General features: G+C 42.1%; 1 protein-coding gene across 1 annotated transcript in view; it reads right to left on the minus strand.

Annotated features, from left to right (window-relative positions):
• RET (ret proto-oncogene) overlaps positions 1-20,178 on the minus strand; it is an 88,204-nt gene extending 68,026 nt beyond the window's left edge. The window contains exon 1 of the mRNA XM_040607262.1: positions 19,769-20,178. Within this exon, the coding sequence (XP_040463196.1) occupies positions 19,769-19,814 (46 nt within the window). The 5' untranslated portion in view covers positions 19,815-20,178. The remainder of the gene's footprint in view (positions 1-19,768) is intronic.
• Positions 20,179-26,330: the final 6,152 nt, after the last annotated feature.

Raw genomic sequence — 26,330 nt, forward strand, 5'->3', positions numbered from 1 at the left:
GAAACAGATGTCAGAGCTCTCCTGCTGAGTGCTTCAGTCTGAGTGCTCAGTTTAGCAACACGAAGATGTTTATGCTGGCTGCAAGAGGACTTCAAATGGCTTGTCTACAGAAATTACTTTAGAGGAATATTATACATGACATCATCCAACTACATTAAGTCAGTTCAATTACTGCTAATCAACTTAGAATATATCTGTGTAGTTATTTTTAGAGGTTTTACTGAGGTTTATTAGGAGAGCATACTCTAGCACTCCCTTTATTAAGATACCATGACGTTCAGCTGTTTTGAAAAAGGACAATTTGGTTTTTATGCCTTTTGCGTAACATTTAGCTTTCTCAATAGTTTTATCCTTTCTTACACTTCCCAGAGTTAGTTTCTTCTGAGGACAAGTGTCCATTGATTAACAATGAAAACACACTGGTTACAGAAAATTTAATTAGGGCATAGACTACAGAACGCCAGGTCTAACTACCCAGGAATTTGCTTCTCCCTTCTCACTGAGAGCTCGAGGAAAACACTCAAATTCCTGACAGCATCCAAAGCAGTTGTGTTTCCTGTTGTCAGAGGTCAAAATGACCCATACCGTGTGAAGGACAGTAAAGTTCCCAACAAATACACTGGGATATACAGTTTTCATTTTGGATGCTGGATGCTACTGGGATGCAGGAGTGCTGGTTTGTTTTGCTGAAGAGAATCTTTTACGTTTTCATTTGTGACTTTACACAGGCCAAGCAGCACCCTGGCCTGGAGCAAGGCACAGAGCCCAGTCCCCAGGCATGGCAATGGCTAAGGATGCTTGAGCTCCATACGCTGGTACCAGTAACTGGGTTACACGGGGACTCCATGCACCAGTGCTCAGCCAGGGTGGCTGCACACGGAGCCTTGGCAGTATGGCCTCAGCACTGCTCTTTGCTACTGTGCAGAGGATGTTGAGCAGCACATCGGTATGGCAGACTCTTCCACTGTACAACCACTACATGGGAAAACTTCTCTTCTAATTCTTTTGGGAGCAGGGAAGGGGAAACCTTTTCCAGACTCTTTAGTTTTCTCTCTCAGAGTAACTATATTTTAAAGTCATCTTCTGCTTACCTATTCCACATGGATCTCATCTTACCACTCATGCCATAATAAATCAGGAGTGAATCCATAAAAATAATATTAAGCTAACATTAGTGGAGTGAGGATAAGTTAAAGAGAAGGCAAGTTAAAAAAAAAAAAAAATCACTCTCCCACTCTCTACTTCCACCCTCTCCTTAGACTAGCTTTTATTACTTGACCAACATTTTTTAAGGGTCTGTTTTGCTTTCTGTACACATGTAACTCCCATTACTGTCAGTGGAAATTATGCATGTGCATCAGTAGCAAACCAGACTGCAGGATATTTAGCTCTCTAAGGTATCCATGTCCCTGTTACAGTCATGTTTCAGGAGAAAAGCCAACAAATGTATTTGGAATTCTGCCTTTAAGCAAACACCGTATTACAACAGGCACAAGTACCGCCTGATTCTTCCAAATGGAAGAAATACCCAAGAGAGAATCCTGCTTAAACCAACAAAAGAGTGAATTAACAGCATTCATCTTTCCCAACAATGTTGCAATGTCTCGCCTGATGAAACTGGTAAGAAATATCTCTAAGAGAAACAAAAAGACAGGTTTTTCCACTAAGCCGTATACTGAAATGGTTAAAAATTTACAGCAATGCTCAAAAATAGCAAACAAGAAAACTGTAATATTTAGTTACTAGAACTAAGAGTTCTTTTCCATTCACAGACCACAAAGAGCTTTTACAATATTGGATCTCTATCACCATAAATTGGAGGAGGAAATAAAGGGTGAAATGGGAGAGATTTGGCCAAGAACTGAAATGACAAGGAAACCATTTTTCCTAACTCCTCATCTGACATTTTGTCCTCTGCAGTCTGTCAAGCACTGCTTAACAAGACACTGTGATGCCCTGTCAGCAGCCAGAATCCCATGCGATCGCGTAGGTTACTCTTTTCCACATAAAGGATCCCGGTATGCAAAACCTCTGACAATAACCTGTTCGTTTAAGTTCTTATTTTCCAAACGGTGAAGAAACCTCCTTTCAGATACCAACACTGGTTTTCTTTCTAAGGCATTTATATTCGCGAGGCTCTTAAGTGTTCCTCTACTTCTAAGGCTGAGTGAAAAATGCACATTAGCAGCATCATATTCATCATTGTACTCCTTACAATCAGAGGAAAGCACTCGATTTCCAGTAAGAGCACGTCTTTCCATCCTACCACTAATCACCTGACACCACAGTGTTTTCCCTAAACCACACCACACTTAGTGTTTTTACTAAGAAATTAATCTAATCATGAACAACCGGGATATGAACTCCAGCATCTTTGGGCACCGACACCTGTCCTGCCAGGCTGCATACCACAGGGCTAGGAAACCATCATGGTTCCTACAACTCTGTGTTGCCTCAAGGAACTTCCCGCTCACTCTGCGCCAAATGAAATTCTGACAGGGTCTCAAAACCAACACAAAAGGTGAAATTGAACTTAATGAGAGTTTTGCAGCCAAAATCCACAAGGCTTGATCCTATCTAAAGTTATTTCACTTCTATCACAAGGGGAACATTTATAATAGACCTTAAGCTCCCTTTGAACACCTCTGTTTGAAAAAACAGACCCACATTAGCAGTGTATTAGAAGTCACAAAATGCTAGTCTAGACATTAGAGCTTCAGCCTCCTCCTTTAATCTTCTCTGACTCACATATATCTGCATGCACCAGGTTGTGTTTTGTCCACATGGTTCTCTTGGAAATCTGAGTATCTCAAAGACCCGGGCCTGGAAATTGCTCTATAAATATCCAGTGCATCAGTTTTACTTACAAAAGTGATTAATTGAGGAATCTGAGCTGTTACTACCTTGAATAGGAAATAAAATGTCACTCAGCAAGCCACAAATCATGAAAGCTGCCAATAAGAAAATGCCCGAACCATACTACAGGGCAGAAGCATGCAAGTGTACTATCTGGAAGAAACAAGTACAATCTTGCAACACAATTATACTGATTACTTGTTTTACTAAACAGCTAGAAACTTTTCAGACAATAGCCAACTTTGTGCAAAATATCCTCCTCTTATTTACCATGGCTAGTAAGTTTGTGGATGCAAACATTCGGGGAATTTTTAATTTTAATATTTTTTTTTAACAGTGTGAGTCATAATGATTGATCCAAGCCCTCTGAAGGAAGCAGAGCTTGTCATAATGTTTGAACAAAACTTAAACTCTTTTCAGTGGATGGTTATCTTCTTTCCTACTAATTCATTTATTTATTTACTTCTTTTTTGTTGTTCCTTAATCATTTAACATAGTGGCACCAAAGAACTGCTTGATTCTCAAGTAACATATTGACTTTGTTAGGAATAAGTGAAACTAATTAATTCATTTAGTAAAATTTACTTCTAATGGAAATACATCTATCATAACAAGATTAATTTTATCCAGCACACTGTCGATTAGCTTCTAAAGAAACACTGGAAAATAAAAGCAGCCTTGCTGGGATGTTGTATTGTTTTCAACATGGTGTTTATTAAACAGTATAGCTATGTTGTGATAATGGTTTTCACTGTAAAACTGTTTGTTTCGTTAGTGTTTTTTTCTTCTATTTTCACTACATTTCTCACATGTAGTACCTTAGGAAGAAATACCACTTTAATCAGGTAATTCCTACTCTGTTTTACAATGACTGCAGAGGGACAGCATTGAATATTTACTTTATCTTGGAGAGAGCTTACAGAGAGAGAAGTACATCATGGTAAAATGTATGTTCACATTCTAACACCCCCAAGCTACTCTGTTCCTCACTTTTTCACAGTAGGAATGACACACAACAATCATTAACAGAGTTTTTGATACATAGGTATAGCAGTTTTCTAATAAATCAAACCACCTGATGAAGAAAGATATCTTAAGCTGCACTTTCTCAGGAAATTAAAAATGGTTCACGGTGCATGATACATATCTAGAGTAGTGAGTAATTATAATCATGGCCTAGCAAAAACAATCTCCTTCATAATTTTTTATGCTGTTTGTCACTGTCAGACCTAAATGCAGACCTAAATAAATTACTTCTATACTCAAAGTGGCTGTAACAGAAGAATCTAGTCTTTGGCCCTGTCTTCAAGGAAAGCCTCTCAGAACAGGTGGCTGTCTTTAAATTTGTCTTGGACACAGTGTTTTCCAAAAGCTTTTGGAGTGCTTAAAGAGTGGGTTGCTCCAGCCTCAAACTGGTCCTTTCACTGTCCAGTTTCCCCAGCAGCAAGCAGCCTGATCCTGAATTTTCACGTGCTTTGCTTGAGGTCTTCAAAGATGCCTTGCTCCAGAAGAACGCAGTATACCAAGGGGCAATGCTCTCGATCTAAACTGAGGGAAACTTAGCAGGAATGTAATTTCTCTGAAGCAGCTAACAACAGCAGCAACAATCCGGCTGTCAAACAAAACAACGAGCTTTCGCTTTTGCATATCAGAAGCAACCCCAGGCGATGAGCATGGAAGTATGGATGAAACTGCCATATGAAGAAAGCTGGATACAGCTTGTTTCTAAAAAAGATTACCTCTCTGAAGTACCCTTCTATGGCTTGTTATTACATTAGATTTTCTTGTTCCTTTGCTGCAGCTGTCTTCAAAAAAGAAAATTTACAAAAGCAAACACAGGTGTTTACTCAAGGATCAATTCACCTGCTGTTCTGCTGCTCCACCTGCCCCTGTCTCCCCACTGCCTGGGCCAGCCGTACAGCAGGATGACTCATCTCTGCATTCTTAAATGATGTATTTTCAGGGGTTTGTTTCTGCAAAAGGAGAAGGAAGGATAAAGACCTCTCTTTAATACAACATCATTTATCTATTTTGCATCTCCTCTTTACCTTTTTTGAAGCAGCAAAATCACAGTGGTTGAACCCTTCGGGCTCCGGAATGCCAGGCTAATGTGCAATTCACCCCTTCGTAATGAAAGGCACCGTAATTCAAGGGCATCAGCATCGTCCTCCCCCACATAACAATTTACTGAAGCAGCGAAAGGGAAAGAGCTTTCAAAGTTTGTTGCAAAATTTCAGACCTGTGTTTGAACGGAGTTGATGGATTTCCAGAAGCAGAGTGGAGTGATCTGCTTTGAATTAGCCATTATCTTTTACATCCCTCCATGTTTCCTGTCATCACAAAAGAAGATGAGTTACCCTTTAACTTACTGTAGAACAATCTCTGACTACCAGCAAAGGGGTAGTTAATGCTATTGGCAAGGATGATTTAGGAGACAATTTCAAAGCTCAGTTAACTATAAAAACAGAAGTCATGCTAAAGCAGCCTCACTCATTCTGCATACTGAGTGCGAGGGAAGCAGGGCTGAATACCGCAGCTGCTGGGAGATGTGACAGTATGATGAGAAACGGTAGTTTCTCACTTTCTCACTCGACCAATGTATCCAGCTTTGCTGACAGGAATAGGCGTTAATCAACTGTTGCTAAAATATAATATATAAACTATGGCATCAGTGCCCAGAACTATCCTGGACCAGATCTGACAGGCCTACGTGTGCAAAGAAGAAATCCTTACCTTACAGATCAAGTAGATTAATCCCTACTTTATAGACTTCTTATTTAAACAAACCAAGTAACCTGACAGCTGCAGACAGACCAGACCAATCTCTAGTATTTGGAAGAAGACTTCATTCTAAATTCATTTCTAAACATATTTTTAAGCCTCCTACAATGAATGTGTCCATTGTTTCATAAAGTCACTTTACAGTCCTTGTTGTGTGCCTTAAGAACAGCAGCAAACAATGCCCCCAGGTCATTTGGCAGTCAGAAGTTTTTATTTGCTTCAACTGTTTTCTTGGATTGGCTTGTTATTCTTACACCATTAAATAGGTACACTTCAGTTTTTTCCACACAAAACCAACCCCCTCCCCTGCACACACACACACACACACCCCAAAAAAAAGAAGGAGGTGCAGCTGCATATTCGAAATTGTTAAACAAAAATTTTGTTATGGAATCTAATAACCTACAACAGGGGTTCCCAGCATTTTGTATCACTATATGTCCCTCAGTCCTCATCCTCTCTTTTATGACAATATGCATGTTTATCATTAAGATTTTAATTGCAAGCACTACTGAAATAGTTGTTTAATATGGCTTCTTGCATCTTTACTACAGTTGACAGACCGTCGGTAGCAGGAAGCCCACAGTTCAAGAACCACTGATCAACACGTAACACATTTCCCAATGAATATTCAGCTGCCCAAGGCACGATACAGAAATGCTGACATCGAGAGAAAGACCACCAGCATCTCTGGATCGTGTACTGAACTAAACCACAATTTAAGTACCACCACTCCAGAGAGAGTAAAACCAAATAAAACTCCACATATTTATCTGTGTATGTGACAAGTTGACTCTTAATTTTATGATGAGAAATCCAGACTCCTGCAGACACAAAGCACCTTAAAAGTACCTGATTCTCCTCCAGCATTTTCAAAATAACAGTAACATTACTTAGTGGGATAAAAATCTGCAAAACAGTCCATGTGGCATATTTAATTTTGTACTATACTCATTTTTATGACAGTCTGCAACCTCCCACTTTATATATTACTCTACAGCATCTTGGTATTGAAAAACTACCATAGATATTTAAAATAGAGAGCCACTGCAAAATTTCTGTGTCACACTCCACTGGTAGGATTGCTAGATGGTCTTTGCCAAGGGCTTGAAGACCCTGGTAAATATTAATTTAACTCTGGCAGTGATCATGATGCCCATCACTGGCCATTTGTTTCCCATACAATCCAAATGCGTAACTTGTTTATCCAGACAGCTCTACTAAAACAATCAGCAATGAGAGAGTTGCCAATGACCACATTTAAATGACTTTTTAAGATTTCAGCCTTAATGTCTCATTGAGATAAATGGACCAATCCCTCCCTTTTACAACTTTTATCCCAAATTTGCAAACTCTGGAAGTTGTCACCAAATTTGGTTTTCATTACTTGATGCTGGGAAAAGTTACTGTGGCAGAGGAAATGGAAACTGGTCTCAGCGTGGTCTCCAGAAGCAAGTATAGCATCTTTAGAAGAAAAAAAGAAACTCAAACCGCTATTAATAACAGTGGCAATTTCATTCTTCTTTTAATTACTTTACAGTCTACAGGCTACCTGAAATCTAGGGGGAAAAAATATCTTTGTTAAGTGAGGCTAAAAAAGACTATGACCCCATTAAACGCACTAGCAAACCACTGTAGGGAAATCTTGCCCATCCTGCTTTTGACAGTATTTTCTGCATTGACCGTTTCCCCATTTCCCTACACTTCAGTCTGTTTCCCCTCCTTAAGCAGATCTGACATTAGCAACGGAAAAGAAACATGCATTTTAACACTAACTTTGTTGGAACTTCCCAAGCAAGTAAGGTAAGGGCTGGAGTGTAGTACCTGAATTAATTTGTTGTGGTTTTCTTAATGTTTAGTTTCTTCTCTCATTGACAACATGTTTGTAAGCTCATTCTTTCTAAGCAGGGCTAAACTTTGGGGCTCTGGTCAACCCTAACTACATATTGGCTTCTAACAAAAAAAAATAAAAAAAAGGTACAGGCAGGTCTCTGCACAAAAACATCCATCTTGTTCACAGTTTAGACAACGTACTCCATGATACACGGGTGTATCTGCATCTGTTATCTAGTGATACCTAAGGGCAGTGGTAATTAAAGTTGTTACAATGAGGTTTCCATTGTGGAAAGGGAAAGATGAGGTGTTTGACAGCTTCTCCAAGTCAACTCGGTGACAATAACGCTCCTTTTTAGTTTTTTTTATTTAATGAAAAAAGAACTAAGGCTCAAGGTTTTCATTCTGTTTCAAGACCGATGGTTCTCAGAAGCTCAAAAGCTAGATGGGGGTGGGGTGGGGGGGGAGGGGTGTGGGTGTGTGTGTAAATCCAAACAAAACATTTTTCCCAGAGAAAATCATATGTCTAAAAAATCACAGGTGCTGTGACAGTGTCTGCACTCTTTACCAAGACATTTGGAAAGGTAATCACGTAGCCCAGTGCAATTTCATTTTCAACGGCAGTTCCACACATTTGTAGGTTTCTGTCCAAATGCCAGAAAAGGCGACAAGGTAACAATTCTGCTTTAAATCAAGACTAACTAGGACTGAATTCACTCCTTGGAAAAGAGGAATAATAGTCTCTCTCTCTCTTCATCATGATTTCCTGCCTCTACCTTGCATTCTGCTGGCACATCTAGGGTACATGAAAATCTTCTCAGTATGGGAAATAGGATAACATTACAGGATTGCACCGTATTCCTCTGTAGATTTATTTTGTAAAACACCTTATCAGTTCCTTCCACGAGACCGGTACTGCCAGCCAACAGCAGTTAAGCGACTCGTGCCCCAAACCCCATTTTAAAATAAGCACATCTAAATAGAAACACTTAATTGGAAAATGTTGTGGATTTACAATGAATGCATTATTGCCGCAGAAGATATTAACTGTGAAACACAACCAACAACGGGAAAATACAAGCTGCAGTTCTTCAAAAATTCAAATTAGCAAAGCATTGCACTGATAAAGGCAAAACTAGAGGAGAGTTCTCAGCAGCAGAAGTCACAGGCAGACACATGGTCCTGGCAATAGCAATGTAGGATTCAGGGTGGAAAATACTGACAGTAGAGGTATAATACTGATTTTTTTCATGGTTGTTCTGCAATCATTAAATTCTCATTTAATACAAAACATCTACCAAACCATAAAATGTGTTTAACTCTTAAAAAAAAATAGATCTTCAAATCCTGAGTCTACTTCAACAGTTATCACTCCAATGCATTTCCCTGTCTGTCCGAAGAAGACCGCACGCTCCCTAGCCTTCTGGGTGACAAGGCTAGGCCAGACACATAGAGCCTTTTTCCAGGCCCTAACTGGAAATTCTCAGTGCCCGTGGGAGGTCTCCCACTCATGTCTTGAATACGGGAACGCTGAGCATGGTGTTAGAACTCGATTTTTAAAATGACAAAGACCACTACATATCAAATATATCCCTGGGGATTTTCTGGAAACCAGAAACTCCAGAAGCTCATCTTGACATCAAAGACGTCTAGCTCCTGTCTATTCAGCTGTTAATGATTAACAAGATAAGTATTTTGATATCAACTTTCAAACTGGCATTGACCACAGACTCAAGTTATCACACTTTCTTGAAGAGCCCTGACAAAGCAAATACCAGGCATTAAAATTCAGCGGACTTACAAAGGCTGCATTTGCCCTATTTCTTACACCCTAAGCACAAAACCATAAGAAGGTGAAGTCAAACGTTTCCAACAGAAGTCATTTAACTCACCCAAGGTAGGACCAATTATACACAACCCACACAGATGCTGCTGTCCCACCTGTTCCTAAGATGCTCCCAGTAACAGAAATCCCACAGTGACTGCAGACAACTGATTCCTGTAGCTCCCTGAATCCGCTTTGCTATGATATATAAGCCCTACGTGTTTCAACCATTACTCCATTTTCACCATTACATCTGCCTACTGCATAAACTGAAAAATTTTGACTCTGTGCTTTCTCAGTTGTCTTATCTTTGAGAATAAATATTGCCAGTCATTCCTGGTTTTCTTCAAATACAGCATTTCCTAAACTTCCTGTTATTATCTTTTGCATTCCAAGCAGCACAAAGGCCAGAATACACCATTCAAACCTGGGTACTGCCAGCCATCCTCAGGAAACGGGCTACGTCACTCCACATGGTAATACACTATCACCACCACCAAGGTTTAACAGCGGAAGGGGGTGGGAGGAATCTTTTATCAGACAGATTTTTTAACAACAGAATATTCTAAAAAAATAAGTAAAACATCCCTGTTACCAGTCTCCTTATTACTCTGACATATGTAACTATTATATCCAAGCTGAAATGAGTTCGTGTTACCAACCTAAATACTTAAATAATCTCCCTTACTGTCTCCTAGAAGTTATGTTGTGGACAAAAAATTCTGAAAGGCTGAAGCCGAGACTTGCACAGAGTCTTCTAATTTGCTTTCTAATTGTCAGGTACTTCGGATGTCTGTGTCACAATGCCAGGATGTCCTGTGCAGAGGTGGACAGATTTTTTTGATAAAGTGAAAAATTGCCACCCAGCTGCATGACGCCAGGAGACAAAACTTCAATAAATTATTGCAGAAATTGTAAGAATACAAACAAAAATAGGGCCTGTGGCAACCAGATTTAAAGAAGAATGGGGGAGAGGGCAAGAAGAAAACCCTTGGGCTTTCTGTTCTTGCTTCTTTTCTTTAGGCATTTACTGCCCTGAAACTTTTGCCCAATTTTCATTTCAACTTTTATTAGACTAAAATCTAAGAAGAGAAAGAGTTAAATAAAGACCCTTTCCCCAACAATAACAGGGTCATTTAAATGCCTCAATATTGCAAGGAAAAAAATTATTTATAAATGTTTCCATTTTTCACACAGTTTTATAGATATCTGCCACAGTCTCTTAAGATGATCCTGCTTGCTGTTGAAGTTGCAGCAACTAGCGTTTCAAATGTTTGGGTTATTTTCTCTCTCTCTCTCTCTCTCTTTTAAATACAAGAGAATCTGGAAACTGTATATTATAAGCTCTCACTATCCAAAAAATCCTTAGCAAAGCCATTTAGGACAACTCTTCTGATCTTCACAAAGGCAAAAGTTTATCAAAGCAATAAAACTGTTTAAAATGCTTTCTCATTCAGAGCATGTCAGCAATGCTGCACTGAAATGTGCAATAAAATTTATATTACAGCCATATTGTTCCCCCTCATTACTTTAAAACCTCTACGGTCAAACCCAAAATTCAAACACACCCACTGCATTTTTTGTTTCATAACCGGGATCAGGATGAGCCATTGTACAGGAACCATCTCCCTCAGTCCTTTTTATTTCAATGACCTCCATGGGCTCAACTAGAGAAACCTCTACCCTGAATTGCTCAAAAGCAGGAACAGGCGATTATCCTCATTTCTTTGTATTTGTTTCTGTATTTCTTTCCAAAGACACTGTGACTATTCAAAACACAAGTGGGTACCTAGTACAGAACTCGCAGTTCAACAGCAGCAGCACAAGTGATCCAGGGTAGCGGAGCACCAGGAACTGTCGCCAAACATCAACAGCTCCAAGAAACAACAGGCCTACAGAAAAGATTAAGGGCAGATCTCACCTGGTCTAACTCAGGGAAGTTAGTTACACAATTAAAAGGGCTACCCAGTAAAACTCTCTTAAATAAATATGTAAATAATTATACGTACACCCATAGAGCTTTGTTCATGCCTTCAGTGAAAAGTATCTCAAATGAGTACCTTAGCCACATGGAGAAGGTGGCCAGGAGCATTGTATCTGGTCTCCAGGTGACAAGGCAGGACAGAGAATCCAAATTAGCTCCAAACATACCAGCCTAGATACTGTGAACTAAGGCAATAGGGAGCTCAGTGCGAGCTACCCTCCCTGACGCTCCTGAGCGGTAACAGCACATGCTGCTTGCAGACCAGCTGCATCATGGTGTTCTGCAGGCAGCAACAGAAGTTTGAGTTGTTACACTTACTTGCAAGTACTCACACAACAGGAAAGCCTGCTTTTCAGAGGCACACACTAGGAAAGGGGAACTTTACATCAAAGGGTAGCAAAGGCACATTTGGCACCTGAATGCACGGCCACAGTTTTAACTCTGGGAACTCCTGTGCCATTCCTCACAGTGCTTTGATTCAGCAGTCCCAGTCTGCCATGCTTTGCTAATATGGGGTAAACCTAAGCATATGCCTAAGTGCTTCAGAGATATAAGGAGGCTCCATTAAAGTGCTTTACAAAATGACATTTTTCATGCTGGAGGTGCCAAAGCAGCACTACGTTGTTAATGAGCATCAGATACTTTCTCCAAAGGTCCTGTCAGAACTTCCCAGTTATCACGTTGCCATTTCACATGACGGTATCAAAACAGCCAACGCGCTCTACCCAAATACACTCCCATTCCCCTACTCCCAACTTGAATTTTTAATATTTTTTTTTCCTGGAAAATAAACTCCTTTTCCTAGTAAAATAAAAACTTTAAGCCTTTTCCTGATGAGTTTCTGTATCCTCTCTCCCTTCCCCTCGCTGTTATTCAGATTTCACAAACAGCACCCTTTTGCCTTACAGCCTTGCAGACCGCAAAGCAATGGCAATATAATTTAGAAATACTTTCATATAACTTGCCAGCATCTATTTTTATTCTTTGTAAAAGAAAGCCTGATTGCAGCCCTAGAGCACATGCACATTTCAAACCCTCTCCTACTTTGAGATGACTGCCATGAATGTATGTATTAATCATTCTATACTGGGTATTTGCATCTAAGTAGACATGATTTATTTATTTATATATTTATATATTAATATACATGTATAATATATATTAATGTACATGTATAATATATATTAATATAGTTAATATATATTACACATGTATATTAATATATAAATATAAAAATATGTAAATAAAAATCAGCTGTTTAAAGCCATAGATGACTGTTACGGGCTAAATTTCAGTAAGCCACAGTTTTTCTTTGACTTTATGTTCCATTTTATTTGTATTAATCTGAATTCTTTCTTCCCCACCCCCCCACACCCCCCCGTGCAAAACAGCAGGCACGCTGCTATCTTCTTCCCAAACACACAGCAGCAACACAAAAAGCTGCTTTCAACCTGATAGGTAATTTTTGAGGAACACAGTGGCAGGGGATGGAGAAGATAACCTAGAGAATCAAATCCACTCTCGTCAGCATCTTGTAAGCCATTCATATTTCTTATACTTTCATTTTTCTTTGCACAGAAATGCTTTTCAATGTCTCCTGATTGATAATAGGATATGGCAAAAACCTCCAGAAGCCAGTCAGTATAGAAACATCCTCTATGGGAGTCAAAGGGAGCTGCTCTGCAACATCCTTGTTAGGGACCCATCTGAAAGTCTCAGCTCTTGATGTAGGAAAGGTGTGTAAAGAACTATCCATAATTACATATCTACTCTTCACAAAAAAACAGAGAAACTTCCTCTGTGCCTTTAAGCCACCGGGAGATTTAAGTCTCATCTCCAAGCCAGCTTTGGAATGGCACTGACCAGGCTCCTGGATGCCAGCTCTAATGCAATGCAACGCTAGTCTTTCGGGGGCTTCAGAGATACGTGAAATTCTGGTCTGCTGATGTCTACATGAGTTTTGCCATTATTCACATGAAAAGAACAGATAACGGAATTGTTCCTATCAGAAAACTTGCTGTTTGGGGAAACTCTGAATTAGGGGAAAAACCTAGATTTAATTTTATTATCTGAGACTGAAATTTGTCTTACTTAGAAGAAAGCCATAATGGACAGGAAAAAAAACAACCATTACAGCAACACAAGTAACTTTGTTATATCAGTTAAATATATTGTTTAATTTGTTTTCTAAATGCATACGCTGAAAAGCCATTAGACAGCCATTAGGAGTAATATATCCATTTTCTTTTTACAATCACCTGATTTAGTTAGCCAAATTTCTGAAGTAATTCAGTCAAAAAACATTTTTGGCACTATTATGCCAGTAAAGTTTCCAATTCCCTTTTTCGGCTGTAATCACTGTAATTTTTCCTCAAGCTCTATAGCACTGAAGATCATCTTCATTTCAGGTGATTTACAGAGCATCTCTTTCAGGTAAAAATACATCTGGTATGTTTATAGTCCCATGTCAAGATCCAGAAGTCTGCAACTATTCAGCTATTTTAATGAAGTAATCTTCAAGAAAACCAGTTTTATGTTCTCCTTCGGGGGGGGGGGGGGGGGGGGGGGGGGGGCGGAGGTTGTGGAGGCAAAACATCTGAAGAAAAAGATAGCTTTAGACACCTTTTTTTAAAAAACTAAGTTCCAAAAGGAGCAAAATCCACCTGGCTATTCACACCTCAGCTGACTTACTATTTTATTAACAAAAACCTTCTTAATAACCTTATTAACGAGCAACATATCTACATGAAAACTTGTCAAAAGACTAACGTTCTGAAAGCGACCAATGTATCCCACTAACAAAAGACAAGATCCAACTGTAAAAATAAAGCCTCTGAACAGATTTTATTCTACAGCTACCTACAGCTTCTCTGATATTGTTACTTGTTGATGCATCAACACTCTAGAGATTCTGTAAAGTTTTTCCCCCGCTTTGTGTCAGCTCCAGTATGGGGTATGCGACTGGCAATCATCAATGCATATGACATGCAAAGGAGAATGTTACTGATTTTGTATTTGACAAAAAATGAAGAGAGAGTGTGAGACAACGAGTAAATCTGTAGCACAGCTGTTAATGGAACTGGAATCCCGATCTAACCAAACTAATATGCAAACCTCAAATCTATCCCTCTACAGTAATTGCTTTATTTATCCTTGCAATGCTTCAGTTATTTGCTTTCCAAAATGTAATAGAAAGTTTTTTTAAAAAAATAATGATCTGAAGAATAAACAATTCCAAAGTTTCCTCTGAATAATCTGGTGAATTTTTAAGAATTTCTGCTTTTGCCAAACCAAAGTAAAGTAGAAAGTAAGGGCTCGGAACAGCCTCAGCACCATGAGCGTGCCTCAGTCCTGAAAGAGCATGCTCTTAGCATACACCTTGTTCACGCAGGGAGTCACCACCTGCCTTAAAGTAAGTTTTGCAACTTTATTAATACAAACATTTGCGTCCAATAAGCAGTGTTGGGCAATCTGCTGCATTTCAAAACCGAGAGGTATTTCCAGTCAACCACCAACTGGCACCATGTTTGGTCCCGACGGAAAGCTGAGGGATGCCAACATATGAATAAAGCAAACCCTCTCCTCACCGCAGATGGACTCTGAGCGACCTTTACACAAAAAGCCTCTCTAGAACACAGCACACTCCTATGCTATGGATTTTTTCCAACCTATAGCATATTTGTGTGTGCTAGTTTGCATGATAGGGGAGATAACAGCCCAGGAGGAACACGAGCAATGAATTCTCATTTACTGATAGTATGTCTCCTTTAAATATGCACTATGCATAAAACAGCACAGTTGCTAAATGAGGTGCCGAGGAGAGATCTACTACTGTTTCCCTCTAACCAGTGACCTCAGTTCAAATCCTAAAAAGACTAGAATTAGTACTCGCCTCGTTACCAGCCTGAGCAGCGGTGCCAAGAATGCAAGTACAGCAACAAGCGAACAAATCCTTTCCCTCCTGCCAGGGGCCAAAGTGAGGGAGAAGGGAAGCAACAGAGATTAACAAAATACATGTTTTCTCACCAGTCACGTCTGTCCTCTCAGTAGAAGAAAGAAAAAAAAAAATAATTTAAAGGTCTATAATATGACATAGGGATGGAAAACTGAACGTGGGCATGCTACTGAATGTGCATCTTGTATTCAGGTGCTGAACCAACGCTGCCATACAAACAAACAGCTTACGTTAATACGACAAGAAATCTTTGTTAGTCAAAACCTAATGAATGAGGGTTTTAACATTAAAATGCTGGCTTTTTGTAATCTTCACATTAGTCTCCTTTATACTGTCTTTATGATAGTAACAAAATTCATGAATGAAGCCAAAGACCAAGACTCCAACAAACTGACTGGCACAACTGATCAAGCCAATACTGCATGTTGCCCTGACATGCACCCTGAGGAGACAGGCAGATAGGAAAACACGGGACAGAAGGTATAGCAAAAATAACAATGAGAAGTGAAGGGAATTAAATACAATGCAAACATGGATCCTTGGAAAATGCTGTTGATTGTGAACTTCAGTGCAGAATTTTGTTTGTGGAGGAACTGGAAAGTGAAGGACCTGGGAATAGCATTAAAGTGAGGAGAGATACTAAGCCTAGAGGGCCACAGAGGGCCCAGGCACCTTCCCTGCGAATTAGCAGGAGCTCTGGGATGAACCCTGCAATCAGTCCTGTGCAGTGAAGCAGCAGTTTCGCGGTCCATGCAGGTGGAAGCAGGCGACTGGAGTGAGGGGAAGCACTGGCACCACCAGCAGCAAGGCACCTGGGGAAGAGCCAGCGCATAAGATGCTGAACATCTGGGCAGAGAAAAATAACCAACGGAGTAAAGAACCAAAGTGTATAACTAATACTCTTTTTTCCCTCCAACAACAAGGTTTGAAATTTCTTCGTAACTCTCAGACCTTCTCCAAATAAGACATGTAATATCTAATGAAGTGCCTCTCACTTTTCTCCACAGATTCCCTTTGCCCACACCCTACGGTCAGGGTTATAATCTAAACAACGTAAAATCAAAATTACATACTGTCTGACCAGATCACTGCCAAAATGACAGGCACACAAACAAATTTATGGCGGTCTTTAGCCTGGTCCCTAACTCAAGTCAATGATCTGTGCTCCATGGTTTAATCTGGTTAGCACTGTTTTCACCTGAAAATGTTAGTGCACAGGTGATTTTTATTTTTTTTTTTAGAATCACATAGGTGCTCTTTTCCTAGGGAAAACATCCGTTTTCTATCATTAAATATAAATATTACACAAAACAGCTAAACTTTGGGGAGAAGAATGTCAATATTTGCACTGTTGGTTTCTAAGGTCTGTCCTTGATCTGGATGCATGAGCTGAGCCAGGACTTGTAAATTGTAACCAGTTAAAATAAAACATTAACAGTAACCCTAGCAGCATCGATCCCATACAGTGCTTAAATGAGTATCAGAACCAACACATTCATCAGCAGTTTCATATCACAGTCAATAAAATAGTTTGAATAACCTGTATTCAAGAGCACATTTGCTGAAGTAGCACCTCTGTCATTTCCACATAGAAGCAGCTTTCCCTTCCAATTTCACAAAGCATGCATACTGTAATGCTTACAGACTTTGTTTTCTTCACTGAAAATAGATTATCTCTTCAAAAGTATTCCCTTTAATAACATAAATGACAGACAAGTCAGTCCTACCAAGTTTTTCCCACAGGTACTCTTCTCTACCCTTAACTGGACAAGGTCCTTCTCCTTCATCAATGAGCTTCCAGAAAGGAATCAAAACTCCAGTGCCAAGCAGCCATGCAGCACGCTGTGCAAGTAAACACCCTGAAGCCTACAACTGACAAGACATAAAACTTTTGAAATACGCATGCGCACACTCCATAATACAAATCTGCATTTCTTTCAATTGATACTGCTGAAAGGGACAGAAGTCTTAATTTGAAAAGAATCGTTCCTTTTATTTTCTCTGTTTTCGAAGCTGCCGCGTGTTAATACCAGTGCCCACAAGAGACTCACACATTGCTTACGGTGCGAAAGCAGCAAGGCAGCAGCCTTTCTGCTTCGGAAGAAACAGCCCCGTGTGCTTTTTGAAGCCCACCGATACAAAAGAACCAGATCTAATCCTTTCAACTAACGGCACGCTCACCAGATGGATTAATCCAGCTCACTTGGTAAAATGCAAACTCATTCCAAGTTAGAGAAAACCTTTGGGTTAGTTGTGAGCATGTGTTCCAAGAACTATGAGATTTTAGGCTTTCCAAAACCCCATGGGTTAAACAAACTGAAGATGTACGAACAGGAGGCAAGTGCAAGAGTATCGCTGCGTGCTGACTTTGGGAGGGAATCCTCTATGACAGAGTCTTGCCCAGGCGAGAGAGATTCCATCACAACACCTGGCAAGAGCACAACATAGTTACCATTGAAGAATCTCTGGTGTTCCCCTAGGACGGAGCCCACTGAAGTTCCTCTGTGTTCCTCCTCCTGCCAGGGGACCACAGCATCACACCAGGTAGCTCCATTTCTAAACTGGAACTCTATGCACGCAGGGGTTTTGCTAACACCTCTGAGACATAACTACTCACCTTACCCCTGTTTTCAAGTCGGCTTTTATTACATAAATAGGAATTAGTGTCACACATCTAAACAATGTGAAACACTGCTTCTCCAGCAACAGACACCCATGTGACACTGCTAACATGTTAGACTTCTTGAAATAACTATGAATACAATTACCCTAAAGTGTGATCCTAAATGTATACAAGTTTTCTTCCCCATAGTTTTAGTAAAAATCAAGGGGAATCAAGTATTAAGCCTCAACAGTCAAAGATGAGAGTATAAACAAAATGACTATTTGAAATTATAAGCAAGTGGTATGGAAAAAAAAAGTCTACTTGGCCGTCTATTCTACTCAAATAAATTGACTCCTATAATATTCCTCCAAGCTATGAACAGATCCAAGAGTTAGCAATTTATGGTCACATTTAATAATAAAAAAATCTTTCAAAATGATTTCCAATTGCTTAGGTCCAATACTTAAAGAAGAAAGATTTACATTATCTTTCCTGAGTGGGTAGAAGACCCAGAAGACACAAACCCAACTCCTTTTCCCACCCGTGAATTTCAGAGTGAAATACATATAAAGTTATACAAGTAAAAGTAAACTCTAATAACGGTCCAACTGAAACAAAAACAATGAAGGGGAAAAAAAAACAACAAAAACCACCACACAAGAAAGCACCTAGGGAGTTCCAAGCACCAGTTCAGTATGTGCAATATTCTAGGGCATCACAGCACCAACAGCAGCAAGTTCATCTGTCCAGCTTAAACAGCAAACACTGAAAATCATTTTCAAGCAAATGCATGTGACTCATTTTGGCTAATGAAACCGTACCCCTCAAACTGAAGAGCTTCAGTAAATTACATTTCTCCTAATTCTGCCAAAAACATTAAAGAAAATGGATTTGCCAAAGAGAAAAGCAAAGTAGGCATGATAGATCATCCATTAGCAATACAAGTAAGGCTAATTCTTCCTGACAGTGAAATGACTTGGGATAGAACTCGTTGTTTTGCTTGGGTTCTTTTTTTTTTTTTTTTTTTTTTTTTTTTTTTTGCCAGTAAGTGTTTAGACATATATCCCATATATCACATTTTATTCCCAGACATCCTAGGTTTGAGCACCAGCGAGTTATGAAGATCAGGCCTTAACAATAAAGTACTAGGAAAATAAAGAATATGAGCAACTTGAGGCATCTTAGCATACTAAAGAGAAAAATCAAATAAAACAGGCTTTATAACCTCTGCAAGTTACAGAAAGTAGTTTAAGGTGATGTGAACTAACACAATCAATTTGAAACAATAATGAGAAGGAACAAGTTGCACATTTTACAGAGAATCACAAGTATAGAATTAATGCTGCACTTTACTCTCTGTTATACCAGCTAACAAACTGCTGGGCTGGTTCAGGGTTTGCTTTTTTTCATAAACGCACTTTCGGTGTGCAAGGTTGTCCTGCATTCTCTGGCGCACAACAACTTTGATTTATTTGTGTAAACATCAGAAATGCACTAGCAAACAAAGCCATATGGAAGAAAGAGAGATATAATGGCTCCTCTGTTTTAGAAACTTGACATCTGCGGACAGCATCATCTAAGTTACAACCCAGTAACTTTTCGTATTTCGGTCCTTTCTATTTATTAATCCAAGCCCCACTGAAATTGATGATGCCAAAAGCTCCTGGAGGGGGACAACGGAGTACTAACGTTGTAGAAACTTACAATAGGAATACACTTGAATATTCTGCCCTTTCACATCATAAATTTTAAGAACAAGGGAACTCACATCTGTTCTAACTTAGCCTTACCGCTTAAAAAACAAAGACAACTATCGGGGTTATTTACACACCGTTGGCGTTCGGGGAGCGGCCGTGGCAGCCGGACCCAGCCCGGTGGCATCGCTGCCCTCCGCCCCGCAGCCCCCGCCGGACCGGGCTCGGTACTTACCCCCGCAGAGCAGCAGGACGGCGGCCGCCCGCCCCGCCGAGCGCATCTTCCCCCGCGCCGGGGCTCCGCCGGCCGCGCTCCGGGCCGCTCCGCGCCGGGCTCAGTCGGGCCGGCCCATGGCCCCGGGCGAGCCGCGGGGGGACGCGCCGAGCCGGGCGAGGGACGGGAGGGACCGCGCCGGGATGCGCCTCCGCCGGCCGCTTCCCTCGGTCCTCCCGCGTCCCGCCCCCGCTGCCACCGGCCGGGAAAGAGCCTTCGCGTCCCCTCTGCGCTACCGGCGCCTCTCGGGCTCTGCGGGGAGAAGCCGAAGTCACGGCGAAGCCCCGCTCCGCCGCGCCTGCCACCGAGCCCCCCGCGCTGCCCGGGCGGCGGCACCACCCGGCTCGGGCCAGCCCCCGGCCCCTCCTCCGCGCCCGGCCGAGGCCGCCGCTCCGCGCTCCCCGGGGCCGCCCCCGGCCGCCCCGCGCTCCCGCCCCGCCCGGCGGGCAGCCCCCGCCCCGCCCGCGGAGCCGCCGCGGAGGGGAGCGGAGGGGCCGCGGCGGCGGCTCCGCCCCGAGCATCACCCGCGGGCAAGGTGCGGGGGGCCGGGGTGGCGGGGGTCGGCGGCGCGGGGTCCCGGCCCGGGGGAGGGGGGGTGTGGGCAACACGCGAGCCGCGCAAACACACCAGGTGCGAGACAAAGCAGGGACAGGCGCTGCGGCACCGGGTGTAGCCAAGTGGCCGCCTCCCCCCCCAAACACATTAACCGTGTTGAATAATTGATCCTGGGGCGAGGAGGCAGTGCCTCCCCGCCGGGGGAGGATGCTCTCAGCGATGCGCTCTGCCTGGCAGGCGCCCAAAGTACCCGGCGCGCACCCCGCCGGGCGGCCAAACGCCACTTTTAAACCGCAAGCAGCGGGAAGAACAGCATCACCATCATCATCGCAGGAAGAAAATACTCTCACCGAGACAAACCAAAAATACGCTTGAACAACGCAGGTGGGGCTGGCTGGGAAGCGCAGCCCGCAAAAGCCGCCGCTAACGCGCCCCGCTGCCCGAGCCCCACACCCCCACACCCCCCTCCCCGGGAGAGCCCCGCCGCCCCCCGCACAGCCCCGCCGCGCCGGCTCCGCGCCCCCCGGGGCCGCCCCGGCCAGTCGGCCGAGGGCACCCCTGCCCCGTGCCCTTCACCTCTCCGCGCAGGGCACCCGCCACCCGCGGGGGACGCGCTGCCCGCCCCCGCCCCATGGCCGCCGGTGCCTCGGCAGCGCCGCGCTGCTCCCGGCGGGTCCCGGCTCGGCTCGGCAGCCCCCGCTCCGCACGCCCCAGGGCGAGCCCGCACCGCACAGCAGCGCGGCAGCGCTGCGATTTCACCTGCCCAGCAAGGACGGCTGCGGGGGACTCACACATGTATCAAAGGAGAAATTCTCTCGAGCCTAGCAAGGACTCTGCTGCAACCAACCAGCGTGGCAAGAGGCGAAATACAAGAAATCACCCCGCAGAACCGGTAGCAGAACCAGCCTATTTCAGCTGCCCTGTTAGATTCCCAGCAGGCATTCCCATGGGCTCCATCAAGCTTGGGAAAACAGTACGTGCAAGCACCTGAAGGGGTAATAATGAATTCAAGAACAACACTAGCGACCACCGTAAATAGGTCGCATTCGAAGCCACCTAACAACATAAATGCAACTTTCCAATACTTACTCAGGTGCACAAGTGTTTGTGGGGCTTTCACAAATGCCCGCAAGGGGGAACTGGGAAGTGTGTTTGGGATGTCTCCATACACCAAGGGAAAGGCTATAGCAAAGAAAGCAACGTATAAAACATTAACATTAAATCAATGCTTTGTGGAGAAATGTCTTTACGTTGAGCTGAGCTTTATCTTAAATCATATTTAAAAGCACGCACAGTATACAAATCAATATTGATGCCATCTAAAATACACCACTATCATCTGCACTGATAAATGCCAGCTTCCATCCAGGACAAAGTGACTTCTTGGAAGAATTTCAAGGACTTCCAATCTCTTCTGGCATCTCAGCAACTGAAGCCAAAGCTGTACTCTTCTGCCAACTTCAGGCTCTGCTCCAGCGTATTAAAACTGGTTTGAGATGCCATCGTGTTCGTCATACAAGGAGCAGAAGGAAGGTCATCAGAATAATTTTTTCATTTGATTCCCAGGCTTTTAAGTTAAGCAGATTTATACGTTTTCAAGGATCACAGTTTACACATAGCACACATGGGAAAAAGTTGCCAACTTGAATGAGAAAGGGGCCAAATACTAGCGTCTTCGGTGTTCCAGCTATGGGGATTGTCACTGTATGTTAATGTAGCCACCATCCGTTCTGGAGCTGTTCTCCTTCATGGTCTCCAGTACACTGCAAGCCTTCAACAAGGAAACGTGATGGTATATCGAGGAAACAGAGTTAATCCAGGAAACATAGCCTACCATACGGGAGACAAAAATAACTGCCGCCACTCATGAAACCTTGCAAAAGCCTATCAAAATGGAGGCATTTTGAATTTTCACTCAGAATTCAAACTTCGGGGGGGAAAAAAGGAAACCTTTCCTGCCCAGCCTTGTTTCTACACCCCTAAAGAGGCCCAGCACAGACTGTGAAGCATCTGCCCCTGAGTTTGCTAGAGGAACACGAGCCTACAACAACCATCTCCTTCCAACAGTTTACTTCTACTCTGATATGGGTAAAATACACATTCGTGTCATTCACTTGGTTTCTTTGTCTGAAGGCTTTTTGAAAACTGAATGAAAATCAGTGCTAGTAAATGGGAAATAAAAAGCTGGGTGTCCTTAACTCTCCAGACAAGCTCAAGCTGTATAGTGACATCTCCCATGACTCTCCTAGCAAAAATACTTCGGAAATAAATGGACACTTTCCCGCATGCTGGTACAATTGTGAAACTATGGCTCATACTCTTTCTTTTTTTTTTTTTTTTTTCCTGCTTTGAGTCATTCATTTGGCACAGCAGACTGAGCTATTAAATTATTGTATTTTTTTCTTTTATAAAGGCACCCTGAGATATCTTGATATGATAATGCTTCCTGAAACTGATGGTAATTGATAACTGTTTCTTGGTTTCATCAGAAGTCTTAGGTCATGCTTATTTGGCGTCAGGGCATTACGCTTGAGGACTGTTCCACCTTTTCTCGTTTTCCAAACATTCATGCAAGAACAGCAAACATTTTCATAGACAAAACTCCTCCTAGAACACTGTGTTTGAAATCCAGTTCTTGGTCAGTTCAGGATAAACACTTTTGTTCCCATGCTATGAGGTTGGTTGTTGTGGAGTCTCAGAGTCTGAAGTACTATTGTTGATCATATTAGGCAAAAAAATATTTTAAAATTATAAAAATTGCTTAACACTTAACACTACTTTGTGATCAAGCCATCAAGTCTTTCATTCAGTTGCAACTAGGATGGCACTGGACAGATATTCTTCCTGAGGCAGATCTAATGGTAAAAGGACAGATCAAATTTTGATCCTGACAATGATAAATAATTTATCTGCATAGCATACTTATTCAAGTTGTTATATACATGTTTTTCCACAATCCCTGGGCTTTATTTTCTTACCCTTCTGTCTAGTCCATTCTCCTCTACCTGTTATGCACAGCTAACATTTAAACTGTGCAATATCCACACCAGCTATTTAATTTTTGTCCATTTGTGATCGCTCAAAGAGCTAAGAGCAGCATGTTTTCCTGGTGTTCTCATCCAAAACTGCTATGAAATGATCAGAAACACCCATTACCATGAGAAATCAGAACACTTATACTAAGGGGTGTCTCCATCACAGCACTGGGAGAAGGAAACCAAGAAGATACTTCTTTCAAGCTAGGAAGAAAGAAATCATCCTTGTGGAGAAAGAATACCACCAACTGCCCTGATCACAAGAAGTTTAAGCAAGGGCTCAGCATTGCCCGATACAGAGATTTCACAGCAAAACTGGGATCCTTGTGAAAATAGTGACAAGGGACTGGCACAAGTGAAGATGCTGTGCAAGGGGAAAGCAGAACAGCAGGTCATAAGCCTGGACTAGACCAGGAAGAACCAAAATCCTTTGGTGACCTGACAAAACTGTCCCTCCCATGAGCTGCCTACCACAGGGACTGCCCTTATCAGATCCCACTGCTGCTTCTTGGCAGTAAGATTGTAAGTTCCTCCAACAAAAGGTAGCTATTTTGTGTCACTGTGAATATAAAATAGAGCTTTTAAAAATACAGTAATCCACAACAATGCCCAGTTTCTGCCCATCAGATTTTTTCACCGAAGCATAAACTTAACTATGAAAAGCATTGTGAAATTGTAAGTCATAGCCATCTGTTTTCTTGGGCAAAACAGACCTCAACGTCTGATGCCATCAGAAGTCAGTAAAAAAATAGTTCTCAAACCGTTGTTTTATCTGAGATTTTCGCCTGCTTGACTTTATTGCTGCAGGTTTATGTGAAGCACAGGATGACTATGCCAGAATGTTTTTCTTGCAAATTTATTTTCTTTCAATGCAAAGAGAAAACAAGTTCTCCCAATACTTGTGAACCAACAAGTGTTTTCTTCTTTCATTTCCACAAAGAATCTCATGTTGTCTTACACCTCGCTGGTTACTACAGAAATCTATAGCTCAGTTTCCCTACCATCATTCTAAGGATAGTCCTGGCAGCACCACGAAAAGGTGTATGGAGTGCGTGTTCACCGTGATGCACACTGACACTCAACTGTTCTATTTTCAATAGCATAAGTTTCAAAACTCGGAGTCAAGTGCGAGTCTACATTTTGTATACTATTGTGGACCAGCAGGATTACAGGAGCATGATTAAAACAGGATGTAAACCTCTTACTGCGATGATGTGCACTGCCACACGTGAGAGCGCCTGTAACGTCGCAAGGCTGATGAGCACGTTGCAGGGCATCCAGCCGAGCTGCACCAGCAGCTGCCATTCCACCGCCACAGGAATATCCCCTAGCAGTATCAGGGACTGCAACAGGGCTGATGACTCATCATTATCTCATTTGCACAGACAATCTTTTTTGCCTGGAACCATACTATAACATAATCCCAGCAGTTGTAACCCACAGGCACCTTGGCATTGAGGCTCAACATTTATTCCATTACTCAAGAGGCATTCCCTGAGGTATTAACAAACATTAGTATGATAAATCTCTCCACAACAGTATGAGAAGTAAAGTTCTTCCGAACTTTGAAGACCGGATTTTTCTAGCTTTTAAACAAACATTTTGAATCTGCCTGGAAACATTATGAACACGCACAAGTACATTCACACATCCCCCATCAGAATTTGAATGGTGGGGGGTAGGTATTTTTCCAGAAGTTACAGTACAACTAGTTAGAGAAATATATTGAAACTGGCAGCTGATAAATTAAAACCAGCTAACAAAATATAAAACATCCTTTGTTGACTCTTCTCCAGGTCCGTTTCCAGTAGATAATGTACTACTACAATCATAACAATAAAAAGGTCATTTTCATCCTTGTTTCTTAGAATTTGGTGTCAAATATAATAACCCACCTGAGAGATGTGAAACTGCAATTCCCACCTTATTCCTAAAGAACTGAGAGCTTGGATTATGGCCGAGGCAACCTTCCTTCCCCCCATCCAGCTAAAGTACTCCTCCAGGCACCTGGCGGAGGTGAGCACCTTACAGAGTGATTCTGCTCAAGGCACAGTCAGATATACCCAGCGTGTTTTACAGCTCACCAAAACCATTTCTGAAGTTTGTAGATGAGCCTAAAAAATATTCCATTACCAACTCGAATAAAGATAGTAACAGCCAGATAAAGCTGCGATACTTTCTAAATGCCTGGTAAATATTTGTGAATCTCAGCTTTTGCTGTATTTCTTCATTAAATAGTACACTTGGCTGCAAAGAACTTGAAAACATGACCGGAGCATACCCTAGGGGTTTCAAATCTGAAAAGCAAATCTAAGGAGTTTTAAATATGATAATTTTTAAAATAACTAATAACGTAGAGAAACTAATTCAAAATACACAAACCCTTGGGGTTCAATATGAAACACAGTTAAATTGGATTGGCAAAACCATGTCTTCCTTGAGTGGTATAAAATCTGATTTGCTTTAAGTTCAACAACTAAGCTCTAAAATCTTTTCAGCTTTACCTTTCCCACACTGCTCCTAAGAAGAGGCTTCACTCACCTTGCACAGGCATCTCTGTGTGGGAAAGCTAAGAGACCCGCCAGCCACGCTACTGCTCCTGCCAGTTCCTGCAACCCACTATTAGGTTCCGTACGTGCCACAGTGCCATTGGCAACGTCACCCACAACTGCAGATGGGGTTCTGCCACAGTCAGCAGTCTTCAGTCCTGACGGGATGCTGCGGTGGGAACCAGGTGGTTGGAAAGGCATGGAGTTGCTGACTCACCACCTTACAGGGCTCCCACACAAATGGAACAAAATCCACGACAGAGCTTCTGCAGAGCCCAGGGGCAAGGGTGCGAGGCATCAACTCCCACATCATGCTGTCCTCCACAAAAGAAGCCACTGGCAGCAGAAGTGCTGCGCCCTGCTGCTCCTATGTATGATCTAGTA

This window comes from Falco naumanni, chromosome 9 (assembly GCF_017639655.2).
Source record: "Falco naumanni isolate bFalNau1 chromosome 9, bFalNau1.pat, whole genome shotgun sequence".
In the NCBI taxonomy this organism is placed as follows: Eukaryota; Metazoa; Chordata; class Aves; order Falconiformes; family Falconidae; genus Falco; species Falco naumanni.